This window comes from Leptosomus discolor, chromosome 12, assembly GCF_034619465.1.
Source record: "Leptosomus discolor isolate bLepDis1 chromosome 12, bLepDis1.hap2, whole genome shotgun sequence".
In the NCBI taxonomy this organism is placed as follows: domain Eukaryota; kingdom Metazoa; phylum Chordata; class Aves; order Leptosomiformes; family Leptosomidae; genus Leptosomus; species Leptosomus discolor.
The window spans coordinates 2505753-2528460 of NC_141402.1; the positions used below are offsets into that span (position 1 = coordinate 2505753).

The following is a 22708-nucleotide window of genomic DNA, read 5'->3' on the forward strand; positions in this document are numbered from 1 at the left end:
CTTGCAACATTTCTGCTGGCATTACTTTCTTAGTCTCCACCATCTGAATGCTAATGAATGTCAGGGCCAGCAAGGACTTTGTGGGTTTCACCATTTATTTTGCAACCTGCCTTAATTTGAGGTTTTCAAATTCCTTTAACACACCTCTATTTATCCTGGAACACAAGAGAACATTTGTAGCATGGGTCTAAGATTGAATACAGCTTCCTCTCTCGCTTCCCCCATCCCTGCTTTGGCCAACTTGGTCATTACATCTAGTGAATAGATCTCCTGATACAGTTGCCTACTTTTTTTTTTTTAAAATGTTACTGCACATTGCCAGAAAAATAAAGAGCGTGAGTGTGCAAAGGAGAAGGAACGTTACTCTGAGCTGGAAATTTGAATTCCAGATGCATTTCTACTGTAACTGTGCAGACTTCTGTGTTAGTACCAACGCTAGAGGATTCATGAGACTCTCGTAAAACGTTTAGATCCTGGAGAGTCAGGAGCTACTGAAGAGGAAAGGCAGAGATGTTAGGTTTTTCCATTCTGAAGTGGGTTCTTAAACTGAATGTACTATGCAACAAACGAGTGGCATGGCTTTACATTGCAAACTGAGACTCTCGGTACTCCAGTGAGCTGAACCACTAATAATGTTGTCACGTTTAGATGTACAGTAGCTTTGGGGGGGTTTCTCCCTAATCTGTGTAACACTAGAACCCCATGGGTGCAGCCAGAGGTTGTTTGGCAAATTCAGTGTGTTGCTGACAGATACAAATGAACAAATAATAACTTCCTAAACATTTCAGAGGGAGGCGTGACTAATTCATATGTGGCAAGGCTGAGTTCACAGCGCTTTCTCAGGAACCAGCTCTGTGATGGGGCGACTATTTCAGTTCCATCCTTTCCCAGTATTGTAAATGTAGGACACAATAGAGTAACATTTCCTGTGAGAGTTTTAGGGGACTGTAAAACATAAAGTAACAGAGGATTCTCACAAGGAAAAAATAGATCCTAGCTATGTATAGCAATCTATAGTAATCATTCAGCTCGCTGGTATGGTAGTCCCATTACTTAAAAGATGTAGTGTCTGAAGCTTTATTGCAAAGCTCTTGAGAGTTTGTAGTGCACCACAATAAAAGAAGGGTAAACAGGGTGTGCCCAAAGCAAGCTTATTACACAAAGGTTAGCTTTCTGTGACTGCATAGCTGCTGTTTTGGGGTCACTGCTCTGTGAACTTTTAAAAAATCTGCAGTCTTAAAATCCTTTCTGAGTAGAAACTGTGTAATACAGGTCGCCTTCTTCCAGGCCTCCTCAAGTCCACCAGTACTCCGACACGGAGGCAGGTTGGCTTGAGTTCAAAGACCAAGAGGACTGAGCAGCCCAGAAAGCTCCTGGACTGAGCTTCTTACAAGGCTCAGGGGCAAATTTCTGGCAAGCCTGTGACAGTCAGCGTGATAAAGATTGGCTTGTTAATAAGAGAGTCAGGTCTTGTTATTCAGGAGAAACCTGTAGCTAGAGTGGGAATGAGAGAAGCAGACCCCTAAAAGAAGGGATTTCTATATTGAACATCATTAATGTGTCAGAAGTGCTTGGGTGGGAGGGTAGAATGTCATAACCCAGTTAAAAGAAAGGAGAACAATCCCGTAACATAAAATGGTGATGCTGGTGATGTGAGTAAAGTGTTTGTACTGGTGTTACTGGCTTTGCCTTGTGAAAGCTATGCTCCCACTTGGGCAGTGGACACTTTACAAAGATACCAGGAGTTTTTGCAGGCAGGCAAGAAACTGCTATATGTGATTGGAAAGAGGGGAAACCCAGCAATAAAACAGGGTGGAAAAGTCACTGTAAAGCTGCTGTTCTGAATTGTATGGTGACTGAGAGAAGTTTTATTCTATGTTTCCTAACTAATAACTTGTCATTTGAGAGTGAGTTAAATTTCCCACACAACAACCTGCAGAGTGGCAGCTTGAGGACAGCTTATGCATTTGTAGAGGAGAAAGAAGATGTGCACACAAAAGACATTTCTCTTAGCTGCAAGAGGTTGTGTTTAGTTCAAAAAGGGTACTTAAGAGGACTGAGGATGAATAGTAAAGAGATCCTTTTGCATTCTTTCTCTTTGTGCAGGTGATTTGGTATCACGAGCAATGCACCACATGCAGTGCTTGAACACCATCCGCCCAGGCATGAGCCCCATTCGGCAAACCCGGCAGCAGCAACCCATCTCCTGGTCCCCTGATGCTCTCCACACCCTCTACTACTTCCTCCGCTGTCCTCAGATGGAGTCCATGGAGAACCCCAACCTTGACCCTCCAAGAATGACCCTGAACAATGAACGGTATGTAGGTCGGTCAACTGTTAGTAGTCAGGGAGTTAGGCTAAGGTCTCCTTCTGTGGAGTAAGTGCATGTGCACGGGCAGCTCGGGCAGCTTTGTGGGCAGCTACCTATCAGGCATCAGTTATTCCTGCAGTCAGGCCAGATTATGTTGTCAGCCTTGCCAAGTTCATGAAGCCTTGGAATTGGAACTGGAAAGTGAGCTGTTTTTTCATGCAGTCTTTCCGAGCGAGGCACATACTGTATGCTGCCAACAAGGCTTGTCTAGAGATACTGCCAAAAGTACATGTGGTTGCCTAAAGCAGTAAAGACCTTACCAAAGAAAATGTTACCTTCTGAATAGCGCCAATTAACAATTGTCATCGTTCTCAGGAAAAGCAATGTCATTTGCTGTGGAGAGGTTTGAAGGGATTTATGAACATCCTTCTTAAGGATTACTTCGGTTGATGCTATGTGTCTGGTATAGAAAGAAATTTATATAGGAAGCCAGTAACTAAACAGAAAATGCAGTGGGTCTCCCTACCTTCTGCCAGCACCATAACTGACTCTGAAAGTAGGCCCATTATTAGAGTGGTCAGAAATTTTCCAGCGGGATGTTTTTTCTGTTAGAAACCTCCCTGGTTCCTTCCTGCCCAGCTCCTTGGCAGTCTGCCTGACAGGCTGGTGGCAGCGGAGAGCTGAGAAGCCCTGGCCACAAGTTGAGTTCCTTGACAGGTCAGGCAACTCCTGCTCTCCAGCTCCTCAGCAGCGCAGTGAGGTGTTGAAGCCTGGCAGGGAGGCCACATTCACAAATTGAAAAAGCAAGGTGCTTGTTGGACAGGTGAGCAGCTTTGTAGATGACATGGTTTCTTCTTCCCCCCTTGGGCTTCACTGTACTCAGCCCAAGCTTCTAAAGTTGGTATGAAAGCACGGTAACATACAAATAATTAATTCTTAAAATTCATTCTAAAACCCTATAAAAGTTAGCCCTCTGTCTTCTTCTGTCCCCTTCTGCATGTGTGGGGATTATGGTGCTTTTTCCTCTGCTCATGCTGGATAGCCTGTTTTTTTTTTTTTTTAACTGAGACACTTCCTAATTGCTCTTAGACTGCACTGTCTTCAGTCCGTGCATTTCTGATGCTGCAAGTCAACCCTGCCTCATGCAGACCTACGCTGGCCTGCACCAAGGCCACCAGCCAATTTCAGCAGCCCTAAAGGCTTCTTGTAGCTCCACCACCATTGGAGCTGTGGCTGATGGCTTCGTGGCCAGAACCTGGCTAGTCAGGAGTGAGAAGACCTCTTGAGAATAATAGTAGATTGAGCTGTCTCCTTTTAAGGCTCTGAATTGTCAGGCCAGGGTGCGGAAAACACATACTGGACAGAAGGCAGCCTCTGTAATTTCAGTCTTGGTGACTTGCCCTAGGTTAAGGGAAACTTCAAATACAGAGGAAAAATATAAAGTGGTCACTCTTAACAGGCCTATTCATAATATTTTTGCATGTGGCTGGTCTGTGTAGCTACCTCTGGTGGTCACTTGTTTCCATTCTCTTGGTTGCTGAACCATCTTCCTTTACTTTGTTGTAGTTTGTACTGGACCAGCCTCTTGGAGGTCTCAGTCTGGTGGGAGCTCAGCTGTTTTACAAAGTAGAAAAGACTATTTCTATTGGTCTGGTCCTGCCCCAAAATCCTTTCAAAAAGAACAATCTCTGAGCCAGAACTCTAGCATCAGAGAGAGGGAACTGATGTACACGTGTGAAGAACCAAGAGTAATTAAGTGAAGTTGAATAAAAATAGGAATAGGAAGAGGCATGGCTGCACGACTCAGAGCCCGTTGGTAGCTGGGTTTTGGGCTCACTAATCTTACTGAAATGCCCTAGCTAGTGCAAGGTTGTTTATTCTGCATTTCGTGTTTGCACACTGTGCAAAAAAAGAATTTTCATGAGGCCAGATTCCGTAAAGTTGTACCACTGGTTCCCACAGTTGTACAGCTGAAGCTGCTAAACAGCTCGTATCAGAAATGTAGATTAAGCTTTCTATTTTGTGTTGTGTTCTTTTCAGTACTCTCAGTATAATGATGTTACTGCAGCTACTTGTTTTGTACACTGAGGATAATAAATGAGTTAAATCAGGAGTGCACTTATCTCTCCAATTGCTCCCAAACAATGCTCTTCACATGGTTCACTGGAGTTTTTTTGGAATGCAGTCTGCGACTCTATTATATTTTAAAATCCGCACTAGATCCTATAACAGCTGGTGTAAGGGAAATTTCTGCCATTTTTTCCTGACCAGTACTTAGCTCTAAAGGAAATTAAAGAGGATATATTAAAATGGAGCAAAAACTGACATGGGGGGGGGGGGGGGGGGGGAGCAGAATCTGAGGACTATCAGGTTAAACAATTGGCTTTGAAAAGTTTATGAAACCTGGAAATGAAATTAATACTGCCTAGTGTACCAGAAAGGAACATCCAACCCTGCCTATCATTTGCTCCAAGAGGTATTTGCACGTGTCTTACTGTATTGACCTCTGCACATGTTATTTGGCATAGCCAGTGGGATAAATATTGCTGGCAGCACTTCATACAGGAGATACTTTACTCTTTCCTAGCTTAAGAGGAGAGATGGTTGAGGCTGCGTGTGAGACGCCTGACTCGTGGCATGATAGATGAGGGCACTGATTCACCTAATGTGACTTGGCAAGGCTGTGCAGCCCAGTTCTTTTATTCTTTCCCGAGCTGTGCTAAATCAGCTGCGAACTCTGCATTGCTCTTTTGTGCATTTATGCTCTCTCTCTGGGATATATTTATGTGCACTGCAATCCCAGTTTGTTTACTGAAAAAAAGCTCGGTCACAACAAGGACGATAACACTGACCTATTCTCCATTTGCTCGTGCTTCAGTTCTTGGGCTCCTGTATAAATCTGTTAGTATTGAATACTAAACTGAAATTTAGCAAAGAGAGGGATGACTGTTAGAGCTGCAGACTTGGTAAAACCTGGTCTTGGGAAGATCTGTGAGCCACGTTGATTCAGTGGAAGGAGCTGCAGTTGGTCAGTCCATCTGGAGACCTGACAACCTGCTCTCCGTCTTGCTCAGCTTTCTGGTGCCTGTGAGCTTTGTGTGCGTCGCACTGCGATGCAAAGTGCTATGAAAATCAAAACACTGTAGGGTCTGGAAGGTCTTTACACATGAAAGCAGGCGTAGAATTGAAGTTCCGAAACCATGCCTAATGGAGGGTGTTACATGCTATAAAGGGCTTTTAAAAACCTAGCCAAGCTTCTGAACGTACCCTGCAGCAAACTGTATAAGGTGTGAAAACACACACACTTGCAGTTAGGTATGCAACGAACAGAGCCGGGTTGAGCTATAAACCATGTGCCTTACCCATGCTAAACACCTTGGTAACTGAAGAACTGAGGTGGGTCAATGGTAGAGTCCTGCAGGAATGGGGTGGATGTAGTCGTCCCTCTAGAGCTTGGCAGATAGAGAAGCTTTCTGGCTTCCAGCATGTGAATGATTTGGGATACCAATGGATTGAAACTCTGGGAAGTTTGTGGTTTGGTTATGGCTGGTCCTGGTACTTACTGCCAGGTGAAGGCATTGAAGCAGAAGAAGGAGAGGAGGCAGAATTAGACAGAAAGCACCCAGGTGGTATCTTAAGCAAAATATTTGAAACATTTCCACAGTGAATGCAGCTGCTTGCTGTATGACCAAGCCATGACCCACTTGGAACCCCACAATGACCTTACTTGCTGCATGGACAGTAAACTGTCTGCTGTTTGGTGTCAAATAGGCCACCTGAGGAAGTGTTTGCAAATACAGAGTGCCACTTGTGCAACACTTTGGCAAAAGAATTAGACCCTGAGGTGAGAACAAGCTGCTTAACTCAGTAACGATACACCTGACCGCCTGAAGGCTAAGAGCTTGTCTGTGTCATCAGAGAGCACATCTGTCTTTGTTGCTGCAAAAAAAGTGTCTCTGCTGGGCAATAAAATTCTTTGAGTTTGTCAGAGGTCATAGTCTGTATTGTGTCAGAGGTCAGACAATGTGGTTTTGGACCACGAAGAGTGAGCAGACATGTGGCACTCCCTCTCTCTCTCTCTTTCTGCTTTTTTACTGCTCTGGGTTTTTTCCCATTGCTTATGTCAGGCTGGCTGAGCTTGGGAGCACTCTGCAGTGTGAGATCATGTCCCAGAGCACCAGAGCATGTTTGCTGGGATTGTTTGGGATACTGTGACTTGAGAAGGGCCATCCAAAGGTAAATGAAGTTTGTTTCTCCCTTCACTTTTTCCCAAGTGGAATATAAAGCTTTTGTCTTCTTTTTAATGGTGTGTCAACACAAGAATGCTCTCTCAGTGATACTTATCTTAGGGAGTATTTGTCTGCTCCCCATAGAGCGCAAACCAAGGTCAATATTATAGGCTCATTTTACAGCTGGGTGGACTAGTCTACCCTTGGTTAATTGGCCAGGATAGCGGTCTAGCCTTAAAGCTGGGAATAGACACCATTGGCTGCCCTCGTCCTAGCTCTTTTTGGTTGTCATGTGCATACAGCATTTTTTGTAGGAAAGTTACCATGATCTAACACCTAAGAATAGGCAAAAAAGTTGGATCCAGCTTCCAACTGTGTAGCTCATTATCTGCGTGTCTTTGGTAGGCTTCCTCCTCTTCCAGCTACCCTGTGTAAAAAGAAGTGTAAGTTGTGTTTGCCCATTGTTAATCTGGTTGGTCTGTAGAATGTTCTAAAAGTAATGCTGGGCTTGTCCATCAGTGCCCATGGATCTGGCCATGTCAGACCTTTGTGAGCTATCCATGTTGCAGACGTGCCAAGTTTTACACATTGTCTGAGTTTGCTGGTGCATTATTTTATTCCAAATGTCAGTGAGTATAAAAGAATTTACATCAGCAGAAGCACACAGACTGTACCCATCTGACTCTGTCGGTGAAAATCCAGTAAAACGCTAGTGAAATTCCAGAGCTGATGTAGGATTTGTCAGCTGCCAACAGTAAAATTTGGGGCTTGCCAGTTTGATGGAAACTCACAGCTCTTCAGCTGGAAAAGCTGTGGACACTGCAAGAAGCCAACTACAATCACACAGCGGGCCACCTCATAGGAAAAGAGAAAGCTTCATTCCATTTCCCACGTGCAGGCGTCTGGAAGGCTTGCCTCAGGTTTGCTGCTTCTCTAGAGGAGTCTGTTTTGTGACGTGATTGTAAACAAACCTGGGCTCACTCGGTTTCTCCCTTGTCACATGAAATCCTTCAGAAAGGCTGCTGCTCATTCTGCTTTCAGCTGGACGGCTGATTTTTATCTACAAGGTTCAAAAGGGACCTGAAATTTTTTCTCCTTCCAACAGGAGTCCTTCCATTACATCTGTTGCCTCACATGATCCAGGGCCCATGGATAAGCACGCAAACCACATTTTTCAATAGGGTCAAGCAGGAGAAATGGAGTAGGGCCTGCTCTCCTGTGGCACATTAGCTGGGCAGGAGGAGGAAGGAGCTGAGCTATCTGCTTGGGTTTTCTCTCTTCAGAGTGTTCTCAGCAGTGCCTGCTCTGAAACCTTAATTATCAGGAAAGGATGAAAAATTCATCTGATGCTGCCAGAAGAAAAGACTATAGCCCTTTCATGCTATTTTTGAGTGCTGTTTGCTCAAATGCTATGTTCTTCCAATATTTGAGATGCTGATTTGAGTCGTCACTGGCTGGAACACTTGGTATTTTTTGTCTTGTGGCATATAATCCAAATTTACTCTGGCTAGCATGGAAACCATGGAAACCAGAGGTGGGTCTAAATTAATAGTTCCTGATACCGTGTCAAAATCCTGTCCAAGCATCCCTTGGTTCAGCGGTGATCAAGTCTGCACCTCGGCCTGTTATGCTCTTGGATTCAAATACTAATGCTCAGACCAGACTGAGTAGAGCAGTGGCTTTATGGCCTTATTTTATCTTCCATGCTTTGTAAAATTCAGTCTGTCCTCAGACACATCAGAGACATGCCATTTGACTTCTACTCAGAGAAAAATAATCTCTGAGTAGTTTTTTGCATCTGCTCTCCTACAGTGCTACTTTCAAGAGTCTTCTGGCACAGTTTCCCTATCAAGAGTCTTGCAGTGGTTGATGCAAATAAAGAGCCCCTGTGCTACGGCTATTTCTGAATTCCCAGTGACCGTCTGATGAAGATGGCCTCCTCATCACATTTTCTAAATTTCACATTTTGATCTTACTTAGTACCTTTTTACTTGATGATCTCTAGGTGCATCAGTAGAAATAATTAGAGCCTTCAGCTCTTTCCCTCATGGTTAGATGCTTTCTTTCCCCGTGTTCAGAAAATGCCTGGCCCAACTAAATGTTCATTCTGAAATTGCTTGAGACAGGAGTGATTTGATCACATGAATCGAATGTATACAATGATATCAATTCATATTAAAGAAAATACTAACATGTCAGTTATTAATGTGAATTGTCTCCAGAAAGTCTTGTTCTGTGTTGCATGGGCATCTAACTGGCAGAAAATGGAGGAAAATCAGGAATAACCTGCAGAGCCTGCTGCTGCGACCTGTTTGCTTGAGCTGCAGCCTCTACATCACTGAGAAGTATCACTGCTTTCAGTGCTGGTTAAGGCTTTTCACGACAGATCTTTTCTCCAGATGAATATTTCCAGACTCACTGATCTGTCATGAGGCTTTTTTCCCATCTGCCCTTTTCAACTGCAGGTTTATGGAATTTTATTAAGTGCAATAGCTACATCATTGTCTGTCTTTTAGATTTATCTGTGGCCTAGCCTGTCCTAATGCAAATTTAATATATTTATGTCTGAATTCTTTTATTTTACAGCCACATCCCATTGTTACCATGCCACATCAGGAACAGAACTTGATACAGTTAGTTCAATGAGCTGTGTCTTTGAAAAACTCTGCAATAAAATAAGTTCTGTGTTCTCTTGCCTGAGAAATCTTAGTATCTTTCTATTCTATATGTAGGAATAATAAAAGTAGACCCCGATTCAGTCATTTGCCTTCAGAGAGCATAATGCTGTAATCATACGTTTGGGTTTAACAGTACTTAAATCCACTCAGAGTATCCCTGAACTCAGCGGGGTGACTACAGAAAGATGTGTCAGTGAGCATATTCCAGTCCCACCCCCATGCAATAGTCCCATTGATTTTTATTTTTTTTCCCCAGAGCTATTTGGATATAAATATACAGATTAAATACAGGGAAACAGAAGGAAGCCTTATGTTGAACTGTGCCATTATGGCATTGCTTGTTCAGAGTGGACATGAAAATATGCCCCCCTTTGTTTTAAAGAAAAAAAAAAGCTATTTGCTATTGATGAAAGATTAGTTTGGTAGATTTACTAGCAGAATAAGAAGGCTATAAACAGGTAAGATCAGCTTCCTTCACCAACACTACAGAGAGAAGATGTTACCATGCATTTTTGCCTGTTTCAGACTTTCACCAGTTAATGTCAGACTTAAGTATGATTTTAAGATACTTGTTCACAAGGAAGATAGAGTGAATGGCCCTATTTCAGAGGCCGGTAAGCTACAATCAACATGTATCTAGTGACTAAAATTAACTGTTCATTGACAGTTCTGTTCCTGACCTTAGGCAGGATTATGTATTTGCTGAGCCCACACTAAATAGTTGCAATATATTGAATATCTTCCACAGTTCAGAGTAGTGAGAACGTAGATCATTTCACAGGGGGAGTCAGTAGCTTTATCACACTTGTGGTGAGCGGCTCTCGCCTCCCTGCTCTTTATGGTGACTTCTCAGCACATATCCCAGCAGGAACATCCAGCCAGAAAAAAAAGAGAATCACGTCAAAACTATTGACTTTTTAACAGTCAGAGCCTGTGCTAGTGGGACTCCTTCTACGTACGTGCTCCTGGTATCCTAACTGAAAGACTGAAGAGAGCTCCAGGATGAAATGTTTGTCACGTTTGTTTATTACTCCGTGTCTGTGTGTCCCTGCGTGCTCTGAGCGCCACAGTATTGGGGATGTGAAGTGAATGAAACCCAAGTCCTATTAAAGTCAAGAGGTGACGGACAGTAGTTATGTTTGGGTTCCTGGTGATATTCCTGCCTTTGCCTGGCATCATCTATTGAGGGATTTTTACGTCTTATAATTTTTAAAATTTCTTTATAGTTCAAAAATTGCAGAATCAGAATGTGAGGGATGACCTTGGCTGTAGTGAAGGGAATTAACTGCAAACCCTGAGGATCGAATTCATCCAAGTGTAACTGCTGAAACTGGCAGCGCCCTCTACTCTGAATTGGATTCCTCCACACACACACACGTATCTTTTATGTTGTTTGTATAAACAGACACTGCTCAGGTTTTTTTAATTCTGCCTATCTCACACCTGGGACAGACAGCCTTTCTTCCATCCTACTGGCTGTAAGCAATTTGTAGTGTTACTGGAGTGTTTCCAAAGTAGCCTGTACCTTCTGATCTTTCTGTATTGGAGCGGAGGTGTGGTACAAACATAGATTATTTAAATTTTCTGCAAAATTGCAAGGAGAAGAATCTGTCTATGAAATGGAACAGCACAGAGCAGACTTCTTGGAGAGTAAAGAGACTTTGTGGCTGGCCTTCCTAAGCCAGCCTCGGCACACAGGGAAAGTGTTACAGGTAAAAAAGAGCGTGCGCAGGGAAACAAGAATTTGATGCTAGTGGCTGTTTGTGAAGCCATGTGCTAAAAAGTCAGGCTCTTAAGCTCTCTTGAAACCTTGCTGCTGCTGCTTATGCACTGGTTTCCATGGACAGTAGTTAAGGATGGTCTGAGAAGTCTCAGATGTCACAGATACAGGGGACAGGTCACCTGAAAGCTTAACAATTTCATGTGATCCTGGGCAACCTGCTCTAGCTGACCCTGGTTTTAAGCAAGATAAATGATCTCCAGGAGTGTCTTTCAACCTCAGCTGTTCTGTGGTTCTAATTACAGTATTTGTCCCTTAAAGTTGTTTTACATGTGTCAGCCTGATCACATCCCAACCATCGATAGGTATCAATACGTTGTTTCCTGGAACTGGCTGTTCAGGTAGGCAGCAGGCAGGAGTTGATCCTTACCACCTACCGAGAGCAGTAATAAGGCATTTGACAGTCGTTGTCCTGGCAGTTTCAAAACATTTGTTTGAAAAACACTATTTTCTGCTTTCATAGGCATTTTACAGTAAAGCTCCATGCTTGCTGGAAATCCCTGGAAAGACTGTCTTTGACCTAAGCCATTTCTGCTGAATGTTCCCTATTTGTAAAAACGTTTGAAAACTAAATAGATGATCTTCAGCTGTCTGGTTTAGCAATGAAGAGATGACAGCCATTGTGCATGTGTGTGTGTGCGCTACCACCCTGCAATTACTGTAACTACAGCTACAGTAATTACTGTAACTACTGTAAAGATGTCCATGTTAAGTTCTTGGCTTCTGCTCTTCAGTTTCCATCTGTTCAGATGAAAAAGAAAGTGCGAGAAAATGAAAGCCTGGCAACTTAGCTGCCTGGCTTCTCAGGGCTGGTACAAACAGAAATCTTCAGTGCCTGTAGGCACCCTGTGTTGTGTCTTGTTTATTGTTTGCTGTTTCATGATGAGAAGACTCGGCAGCAAACTAGCATCAAAAATGAAGGAGAAATAATCCAGGAAAACTTGAAACAAAACTGTTACAGCACGTGTTACTAAAAAGACATTATAGAAACACAGAAATGAATAAGACAAGGTCTCCTGGCTTCTTTTTCCACCTTTCGGACAGACCATTGAAAGAGTAGAGGACTGACTGAGAGTCCAAATGTCTCTACTTGACTCTTGCCGGTTTGCTGTCATTTAATATCAGCCTGTCTCCATTTTTCCAAGGCACAGATCCTTAAAGACAGTATCATTATACCAATGTAGTGCTCTTGTAACTGATGTAAGTAAAAAGCAGTAACTCTGTGGATGAAAGGTTCTGAGCGTGTCGCAAAGAACCATGATGGTAACAAGCCGACAAGTTTTTCGGTAATTGCTGTTTCCAATTGAAGTTAATATTATTTCCTATTGGACTAAATTACAGGGCTTCACTTGCAGAACTTGCCTGTTTCCTGAGGAAGGAGTTTGCTGGTGCTTTAACAAAGGCCACACTAAATAAAGACGCAATTCTGAGCTTTTGCTGTGCAGCAGCCAGCGCTGGCAGGTTGTTGGGGTTTTCGTTCTTGTTCCTGACATCTTAGTAGCAGAGAGCGAAGAGCTAAGCTCTGCTGAAGAGTAAATGTTTCTGGGTATAATTTATGATAATAGCAACAATCATTCTTTCTCTTTGACCTTGTGGAGATTAGAAACTAAGCTTTCCCTGGGGTAATCCTACATTGGTATGTCTCTGCTTTGTTTCCTTTTTAAAGGCGACCCTGGCAGTTTGCTCTTCCTCATCCTGTATCTACGAGTGCACATACTGCCATGACCTGGTGGTCACTAGCGAAGCTAAACTGTGCTGTTTTCATCACATGTTTTTACAGTAAATGCTGAACTGACTGTTTTAAAAAGCATATCTGCTCTGCAAGACAAATCCTATTCAAATGAGTTACATGTCTGAGCTGATTCAGCTTCGTGGATTCTTCTGGGGCTAAACAACCTTGTGTTGATACCATGCATGCTCGTCTAACGTGTTTGCTTAGCGAGGAAGGAGACCGAGCTGTGTTTTGCTCTTATTGCTTATCAGTGTGAATCTGGAGTGATGCTGCTGAAAGGGGTAGTTTCAGTGTGGAGTCAAACTACTGGGCACTCCAGTTCCACTGAAGAGTTTGTACCTAAAGCTCTCTCTTCCATGGATTAGAAAGTGTATCGTAACGGCTAGAGAATGGAGAGGCCTTGCTGGAAAACTCTCTGCTAACGTAAGGAATTCACGTAGCCATTCCTCACCTCTTCAGCTTCCTTCAGCTAGGCAAAAGATCCTTCCAGAGAAACACGGGGCCCTTCTGAGACCTTTAGAAGTGCTAGGATTTTTCAGTAGGAGAGGATGAGTTGTCCATGATGGCAGTACTAGGAGAAGATAGTTAAGCTAGTTGAGAGGAATATAAGCACATTAGCATGCAGTTATAACAGGACTAATATAACCTGCTCAGAATGTATCTCGTTGTAATTATATCGCTTACAGCATCCACACTGTGTGATTAAGAGCTGCCTCTGTGCAGCAGTGCGCTGCGCCAGGTAGTCAGTGCTCAGTTCCCTGTTGTGGCTGCCAGATTCTTCAGAATCTCTCTGAAGAGTTGGTGCATTAGAACATCACAGAAACACATGTTCCTTAAATGACTTTCCATCTGGGTATCCCATTCTTCCTTATACAAGAAGTTACAATAGTTTAATTAACTCACTTTGTAACCTCTTTTAGTCTGCTAAACTCTCTGTGTTGAGGCACTCAATATGCTTAAGGGTAAGTGGCCAAATTAACTTAATCTGACTGTACGGGTAGAAACAGCATTCACCCCGGTATAGGGATGTGTTATAGTTTGGGCTATGACCAGCTTTGTTCGTATACTCAGGGCTCAGAGGTACCTGCTGTGAAGAAAGGCAAATAAAAACTAGTTTATTTCTCAAATAATTGTGTTTCTTCAGTTTTCTTTGAGCTAAAAGCTCTGGGGAAAAAACCTATCTGTTTCCCATGTTTCGTACACATTGTGTTGCTTACTCTTCCTTTCTGTTTGGAATGCAGAGCACTGGGTGTTGATAGAAAGGTTTATTCAAGCAACAGGTAACAAGTTTCCTCAACAAGCCGAAAAAGAATAATTGTGTACGTTGTGCTTGGTGTTAGAATTGATGCATGTTTAACGTTATTTTTAACATATAATTCATCAATGCTTCTGTGGCTTTCTTTTAGAACTGCTTTCTGGCAGCAGAATTTTAAAGAGGCTGAAAAGAAAAAATATCCTTGTAATTTGGTGTTAGAAACAAAAATTATTTTGTCATGCTAGTCATTAGCTGAGTGGGTAGCTGGAGCTTGAAATTCCTCCGTGTCCCTGTAGTAACCACAGTGCTGCACCCTCTGCAATGGTCAAAACGAAGCAGGTTGGACCTGTTGCAAGAACAGGTTTTAGCTGTGTATAAAAAAACTCCATTGCCTTACCCCCCATTAGAATGTTTATCTTATCTATTAATATAAGGCTATTTAAGTGTGCCTTTTTAGAGAGAGAGATGGAGTAACAGATAACCTTGGTATGGAGAGCTGTAGGAGAGCTGGGTTTTTTAATCTACCTCCTAGCCTGTACTGCAGATGTCATAGGTATAAACGAGCGTTGCTAGCGCGGCCTTGAACGCTTCCAGGGAGGGAAGGTACGTTATATATATTGAGGTATGGTACCATAACATTATTATTTGAAATTCACTGAAAGTTCGTGCACTGTAACCATCAAAGCAGGAGACTGTTCAGCAGCAGATCTCAGTAATCGTGCTGAAAGCAGACTTCATAGCTGGAATTTGTGGCATCTGCTGAGAAGCACTTCAGCTCCAAATGTTGAAATTTGATGCATGCATACTCTAAATTTAGGATATTTGGAAACAGAAAGAATTTGAGCTTGACCGATGAAGTCCACCTATCAGAATCCCGTAGTTAAGAAGTTATGTCTGCCACTTGTAGTGCTACTTAGATTCATTGCTATCCATTGATATGACCATAAAACTCATGGTGATAGAAGCAGAAAAGAGTTTGAAATTGGGAGATTACAGAATATTAAACATAAAATGGAAGAGCGAGGAAATTTCTAGTCTGGCACAGAAGGACTGACTTCATCATAACAGTTGTTTTCTTTAAATTCTGGACTCTTCTGTTGCTTATATTTCTCATACCTATAGACTTACACAGCACTATTTATTTAATTATCTAACACAAAATGCAAACATACAACTCATTATGCTTTCCAGTAAAAACCAGAAACATATTCATTCACCACTGGTACCAAACATCTTTGGATGAAACAAAACTCTCTCTTCGTTTCTGCACAGCGACTTGCCAATATTTTAAGGCAAGAACCGAGGAACAAAACAGAAGCTCCTTGAAGATCTCGGTGAAATATGTTCATTGAGCAGCTTGCAAGCGATATTCTCTTGCAAAATAATAATTTTTAAAAATGCCACACTGGCATCTATTCCATCCAGCAGAGATGTCATGTCACTCCTCCATCTAATCTTTCATTAATGACAGATCTTACGTGTCTTACCTGGCGCTGACTTAGAAGACTGCTGCCTGTTCATTCACAAATGTTACACCCTGTGGCCTTGATTGCCTTTTATTCAAGAAAACAGACTCTCCTAAATATTGGCTGTTCTGTGAGACCTTCTGTGATTGTAATACAGCAGCCAGAACCTGGATTGTGTAATTACACTACTGGGTGGAGCGGGTACCTGGTTTTAGTGCACACGTTACCTTATTGCACCTGAGAGAGCTCCAAAATCAGTTCTTTTCATTCGCAGGTATTGGTGTGTTCCTCATGCCTTCGTGCTAAATGAGCTTCTGGAACTTCTCAGATTCCAGCAATGTGAAAAGCCAAAAGATTACTTAGATTGTCATTAAGAAAACACTGACGTCAGCATCAGGTGAGACTGACCTCACGGGAAGGCCGTGCTCACAGTAGCGTGACATGGCGCAGAAGTGTAACGTCAGTCAAGCCGTTGGGAAAACAGAAGTTTCATCAGCTTTTTCTTAGTGCTGCAAATGCAAGAATCACCTTTTAACCTTGAAATGTTTAGCCTCTAGATACCACTATTTTGTGTTTGAAAATTTCTCTTTTGGACTATTAATTAGGTTTTGGCTTGTGCTGTAAAGTAAATGGGAAACTTTTCTGTATTTATTGTGAAAACCCTTTGCTTTGCTGAGGATTGTCTTTGTTTAGCTGAACAAACTTTTGCAGTTATAATTAATTAAACAGCTTTCAGTATTCCAGAGCTGCACAAAAATATTTATCTTTCTGGCTCTTTGTTCACGCAGTTGTAACTCAGGAGCTTCAGGCGATTTTCATCAGCGTGGCAATGCTGGGCCTTCAGGATTTTACAACTGGGCCCTGAAAATTAGTTCTGTGATTGAATCTGGCAGATTGGTTTTGGCTTGAGAATCAGCATATGTTTTTAACATACGCTTGTTGGCAAATCAGATTGAAGTCATAACTAAGAGGCCTGTTATCTCGATCCTACCAGTGCTTTTGGGAATTAACTATAATGGGCAAAAAAAATGATGAAGGAGGAGTCTCAGCACCGGATAGTGAAGAACTGCACTGACCCCAGATAAATCTGCTTGCAAATAGCAATGGGGTTTTTTTAGTTTGCCAGCGTAGCTGCTGGAATGAACCATAGGAGTCACTTCTTGGTTTTCCTGCCCACGGGATCGTGGCTAATCCAAGGCCAGCAGAGACCCCATCCTGGCACTCTGCCCATGTTTATCTCCGCCTAGCCCGTAGATGCTGTTACAGGCTCATGTCTTGAATTCACGTAGTTTGTATTTGTGTCCTGCTCCAGAACGTACTGGTGTTTTGCTTTGCAGGAGGAATTGTCGCACACGGCGAGGTTTCCTCGGTCAGTCTCCTTGGGGTGGGTCAGGGGTGCTGGGCCTCCAAATGTCAGACTGGTTCAGGGGGTCTGAACAAGACATGCCAGCCGTTTCTGTCCTCCTGCAAAATCTCCTGCGCCCTTTTCATCGACTAACCCAGAAATCCACAAGAACGGCCTTTCTCTTTTCTTATTTTCTGTTAGCCAATGATGCTAATTTTTTTTAAAAAAAAAAAAATTAAAATTTAGTAGTATTTAAAACAACAACACAAGGGGACTTTTTAAGATTTTTCCCTGTGAGTTGATTTTGAAGTTTGAGGCAGTTTGTGACCTCCTATGCAACTCAGCACAAGCACATTTGGGCTTTTAGAAACTGAAGTTGTAAAAGCAAAAACGACAGACAGCAATTTCTGAGGGACGTGCGGATGGGAAGCATCCTTTCGGCGGGTCTGGGCAGCCCTGAGGGGCAGCAGCGAGGTGTATTCCCACCCCACCAGGCATGAGCACTGCTTCCTCCAGAGCATCTGGGGTGAAAGGGCTGGGCCACAGTCAGGTCTCGTCCAGAAAGTGTTTTGTCCTTACAAAATGGAAGGCTTGCAAACCAGGGTGGTGACCTTTTTGTAAGAGCTGGGAAAAGCTTAGCAGATCTGATGCAAACAACCCAGCCAGAGCCACTGTTCCATGGTGGGAGGAGGCTGTGGAGGATGCTTTCGGGCGGTCAAAGATGGGATTTGAGACCCAGATCGATCCTTCCCAGATCTGTAGAATTGACCTCAGCAAGTCTGGAGGTACAAGCTGACACGCACAGGTCACTGGCCAGCGCTGTTCTCTGTCTTTAATGTAAGATTCAGCAAGTCAGGCCTTGTCGTTGCATCTGATCTTCTTGCAAGTGATTTAAACATACAGCTGTATATTAATTGAGGTCAAGGCTGCAGTTAGGTCTGGAGTCATGCAAGAATAGTTCATCTCCTAGATTGTTTGCAGTAGCTTTCAGCTTATGGAGAATTTTAGGATGTCAAGGAGTTGAGAAGACCAAGAGGAGCACGATTGGTGGTTTCCCTTCCTCTGCGTTTCCTCTGTTGAGGTGGCAGCTCGCGGTGCCTGCCGGGGATCAAACAGCTCTGTGTGTGTCTGGCGGAGGCAGATGGAAGTCAGTCACATCCTTGACCACATAACTATGACCATATTGTTGTAGTTTAAACTATCGTGTATATCTATCTGCCTCTTATCATCAACTATATACAATTGAAGCTGGTTTTAATTATTTTCTGTCTGTCTAGAAACCAAGAGTTCCTTCTGCCACAGCATACAGATGTTACAAATATGTTTTTCTAATGAGACACATGGCACATTCCAGAGCAGCACAAGTACTTGTTTTCAGCCTGAAAATGGAATCTTTTCTGTGTTGTTAAAACAAAGTTTGTAAAATATGGTTATAATAAATAAACCACAGATTTGAGGGTCTTTTTTAAGAGTCATAGTGAGTTCCTAATTATTGCTTCGTGGGTTTGTTTTTTTTTTTTAGTGAGCTTGAATTTAGTTTTTACTTTGATTTGTAGTTACCATGAAGTAAAACCTGTCTGATGCTGCACGTTATTTCTAAGTGTGGTTTGCAGACAAGGGTGGAAAAGGTGGTATTTCTGTCTGTGGTTACTAGGGTTGCGAAGAAAGATCAGAGCTGCCAGTTCTAGATTTAAACTATTCTTGTACCGTTTCATATTCTATAAGCGGAGGAAACTGTGAAGGCAGATTCAGTGGAGAAAAGATCCCAATAAATATAATATCATCCAGATGTTTTTCATTCCGTTAGCATCTGACTGAAGGACAACTTGCTAAACTGCGGAGGTTAGTGTCATGGCATATCCAAGCCAAGACCTTAGTAACTTGATAATGATCCACTAAAATTTGAACGACTCTTATCTTCTAAGATGTGAGCCAGTTATGGTTTCAGGGGAATTCAGAAGAAAACTTTCTTTTTGGGCCAGTTGGCTGTGATTAAATTTCTTCTTCCTTTTCTGTGAAGATCTGGGACTGCTTTGAAAGACGTGGCGTTTGTTGAGATGATCCTTGAGTCAGATCCAGCATGATAATTCCTGTCTTTTCTCTGTAAATGTGGGAGGTTTTTGCAAATTCAGTAAAATATTTTGAATCTGAAAGGAATGGCTCCTCACTTAAGCTGGTTGTGTTTTGGCACAAAGATTTTGTGTTTTTTTCTAAATCATAATTTCTGTTGTTATTTTATTCATGTATAATTACATACTCAGAGATATATTTTTCCTGTAGCTTGAAGAGGGGTTTAGTGTTTAAGAATCCGAACTGTGAATATGCCACTGTTTTCCACATCAACATGTCATGGTTTAGGTTTTGGATACTCTGTCTTGCCTCAGAGTCTTTTGCCTTCGCCAATTGACGAGGCTTCACTCTGTTTTCTTTTTGACTCTGTTGCTATCCTCGGGGTTTTTCCACCTCGGTGTGAAGGTCAAACAACACATCTTCTTCTAGCCACCCTCCTACATGATTCACTGTTTTGTTGTAGGTTAGTTTAATTCTCACCTGTTTTTTCCTTCCATAGTTCTGCTCATTGTATGGGGGGTCTCCCAGGACCCCTACCTAGGAGCCTTGAAAAGCTATGAAAAAGCCTGCTTGGCTTACTCAGCAATCCAGCAATATCCCTGCTAGTCCCATGACTCCCTTCTCTGTGTGCACACCTGCGATATGTCTTTTATGCTTATTCCTTTAAAAAAATACAAAAGAGAACAGGTGAGACTGAGCTATAGCTTTTTATAGCTGTTCTTAACTCACTTAGTGCTAGTGACTTTAAGCTCTGGCTTTTTAGGGTAAAATGGGCCTGAACTGTAGAGTTTGGTTCCAGCCTTGAACTCAAACGTCAGCTCACTGCACTGCACTGAAAGCCTTTCTTCTTTTTTCAGTCCCTTGCGAAAACCCACAATGATCTCTAAAGATTTGGGATCCTTCTCTGCATGTAGCCTCTGTATAGTTTTAGTGAATCAAATATGGGGGAGTTATGGCTTAGCCTACTCTGACCATAAGTATTCTGATATTTACAGATGCTAATGTTTGCATGTATTTAAAATATTAGCAAATGAAGGGAAGAGAAAGCTTGTTTAGTCAAACCATTTAGAAGACACTGGGACAGGCTGGGTGGGAGACTGTGTGTCTCAGGACCAGCTCAGACTGCCAGGAGGGAGACAAATTTGGCCATTCTCACCTGCTTCCATTAGGACAGTATTTTCTTTCCCGCTTTAGAAGAAGGAGATTCTTGTTTACAAGAACAAGGTTTTTCTTTCTTGATGTTGCTGTCACTGTTGGCTCCCTCTTTGTTTTGCTGTAGCAAAACAGGAGACAACCAAAAATAGAGGAGGAGGAGAGAGGTGGCTGCAGGGAAAATGGCTTCTCCTCACTTTGCTCCTCCTTACTTCAGCAGTCTTGTCACTGGACCCTCCTGGGGACCCAGGCAGGAGGGGAGGGATTTGATAGCACGGCTGTTTCTTCTGGGAAGACCTACTGTTTTCCTCTGAGGTAGCAGGTGCTCCTCACCTCTGAAAGCCGAGCTCCAAGTGCATTGTCTAGCACTCAGTGCAGAGGAAGGATGACGTTATTTTCTAACGCCTGTAGAGGTCTTTCCTCTTTTGCATACAATTAACCTCCCTCTGCCAAAAATGTCTTGGCCCCAGGGCTGTTAAAAATCCTCAGAAGAGCATGCTTTGAGGACTAGTTTCTTTGTGATGCGTGAGTGAACACTGAAAGTCTGTGATCCCACAGCATCTCCTCAAGGACTGCCACACATGATCTCCACATGCTGGTCATGTCCTAGGCCATTCTAATCAAATGAGTGTAGTACATTTTCCAGGAAAAAAAGTTACAACTTGCTATAATTTCTCTTCTAGGTCCTGCTGCCATCATCCTTCTTGGTTATGTCTAAATAAAACAACGTGTTTTAGTTCAAATGAGGGGAAAAAGCCCACAATAAAGTCCAGCCTTTTGCAGAGCACATCTCACCCTGATCCCCTTGGGAAGGGAGCGGCTGTCCAATTCTAAATGGAGAAAATTTCGAAGAATCTATGGATAAAATACTGACAGCATGTGACCATATCAGACATGGCTGTGTTTCTTTACAAGGTGTATAGTGGATGAGCAGTGTCCGTTTGACTTTCCACTGCTGTGTGCTTCCCGAGTTTACATGTAGCGTTACTCGAAGACAACTTCATGACAAGAAATGGAACAAAGCAATGCTGGCATTTGTCTTCATGGAAAACAGAGAGTGTGCGTCCCTAGTGAACTACTGCTGCGAGTGTGACAGATTCCCAGGGCTGGATCACTTCATGTGCAGAATTTAATGAGCTGCCAAATGCTTCTAAATGTCAGAAAGTCCAGAGGAAAATGCACAGTACAGAACATGGCACAGATAGAAATCAATGCTTTAGCTTGCAGCATCTCCCAGTTAATTTTCCATGAAGGTTTCTCCCCTTCCCCTCCTCCAGTGTTTTTCAGACTGTGAAATGATCAGTGTTTCCCTAGAGGCAGATAGATGCCCATGTTAAGGGCCACAGGGACAATAATTGCGTTTATTTTCTAGAAAAATAATAATTGCATTTATTTTTAGTGCAATGCAACCCGATATTGGCGTTTCATTAGTTGAACTGCATCTCTTTCCACTCAGATCATGCGATAATACTGCTTATCTGATGTAGTGTCAGTGAGCAAAGTAAAATAGAGCTGGTCCTGCGAGCGTGCCCAGAAATAGCTGCTTAAAGAGGCGTGTATGTGTGTCAGGGGAGAGACTGGAAAGCCCATCCTCAAGCTGGAAATTTTCAAGAGAAGCAAAGCTTCTACAACAAAATAGAAATTGAAGGCATTATAGTCGCTCCTGATAGAATAATGATTTATCCAACTTGCACAGCAATGCAGGTGGTGGGGTTGGGTTGACAGCAGCATGAGGAAAACATCCTTCCTGACATTTCTTTTTGCAATCCAAAGCCTGCTCTCCTTTGGGCACAGGGTAACTAGGCAGTCTGTTGAGCTGCGAGTTTTAAAGCCTTTGGAAAAATCTGTTGAGATTAAAAAAAAAATAAACAAACAAAAAAAACTTTCTCTTTCCTATTCCTCCCAAACCAGGTTTTCCACAGTCAAGGTTTGCTTGTGCATGGAAGCCATTTATAACCTTGGCACGTATGATTATTTTAGAGAATGGAAATTTCTTCACGATAGGTGTTATTTCTGGTGCGGACTCAATGGTATTTTCTTTTGGCTGACCACAGTCTCTTCCTGCCCAGCGCTGTGTGTAACAATTACCAAGGTTTGGCTCATTACCTAATAAGATGATCAGGACTGTGCTGGATCGACATGGTTCTCTGTCCAGCGGTGTTCCCACCGTGAAAGGGTCAGGGAAGCTGTGATGTGGCCTAAATACCTTATCTATCACAAAAGGTGGTAGATGCATTCACTTGTGAATTTTTTCCATCGCTCCTGAGGTGTTCACTCCATCTTTGAGGATGAAATTCTGGTGCTTTTAGCCTACCTAGCCTGCCTCTCTGTCCTTGCCGCATCTTGGGAGCTTTGAATTCTATCCTAGAGGCTCTGCTGAGTAGTCAGAAAATCTGGATAATTAATTTAGGCTCCTCCCTTAAGTGCCTGCATTTAAAAGGTATAAATGCCTCTGTTGCAGGCCAGGTAAGGATTGAAGTTCCCTGGAACTGACTGCTGAAAGGTGTCTCCCAAATGCTTGTTGTGAATTGCTGCTCTTCCCTTAGGGAAGTCCATCAACTCCGAGTTGGCTGTGCTGGAGGGATTCATCCCATCTCACATGTCTGGGACAAGTTAGAAAGCCTAAATGGGTTGGGGGATTCAAGGTGGACTTCCAGAAAGTCTTTCAACTGATGAGCTACTGGGTGGTT

At 42.8% G+C, this 22708-nt stretch overlaps 1 protein-coding gene across 1 annotated transcript in view; it reads left to right on the forward strand.

Moving 5' to 3' along the window:
* The window catches only part of ABTB2 (ankyrin repeat and BTB domain containing 2), a 130298-nt gene that overhangs the window by 83017 nt on the left and 24573 nt on the right, over positions 1–22708 (forward strand). Inside the window, exon 3 of the mRNA XM_009949453.2 lies at positions 2107–2317. Within this exon, the coding sequence (XP_009947755.1) occupies positions 2107–2317 (211 nt within the window). The remainder of the gene's footprint in view (positions 1–2106; positions 2318–22708) is intronic.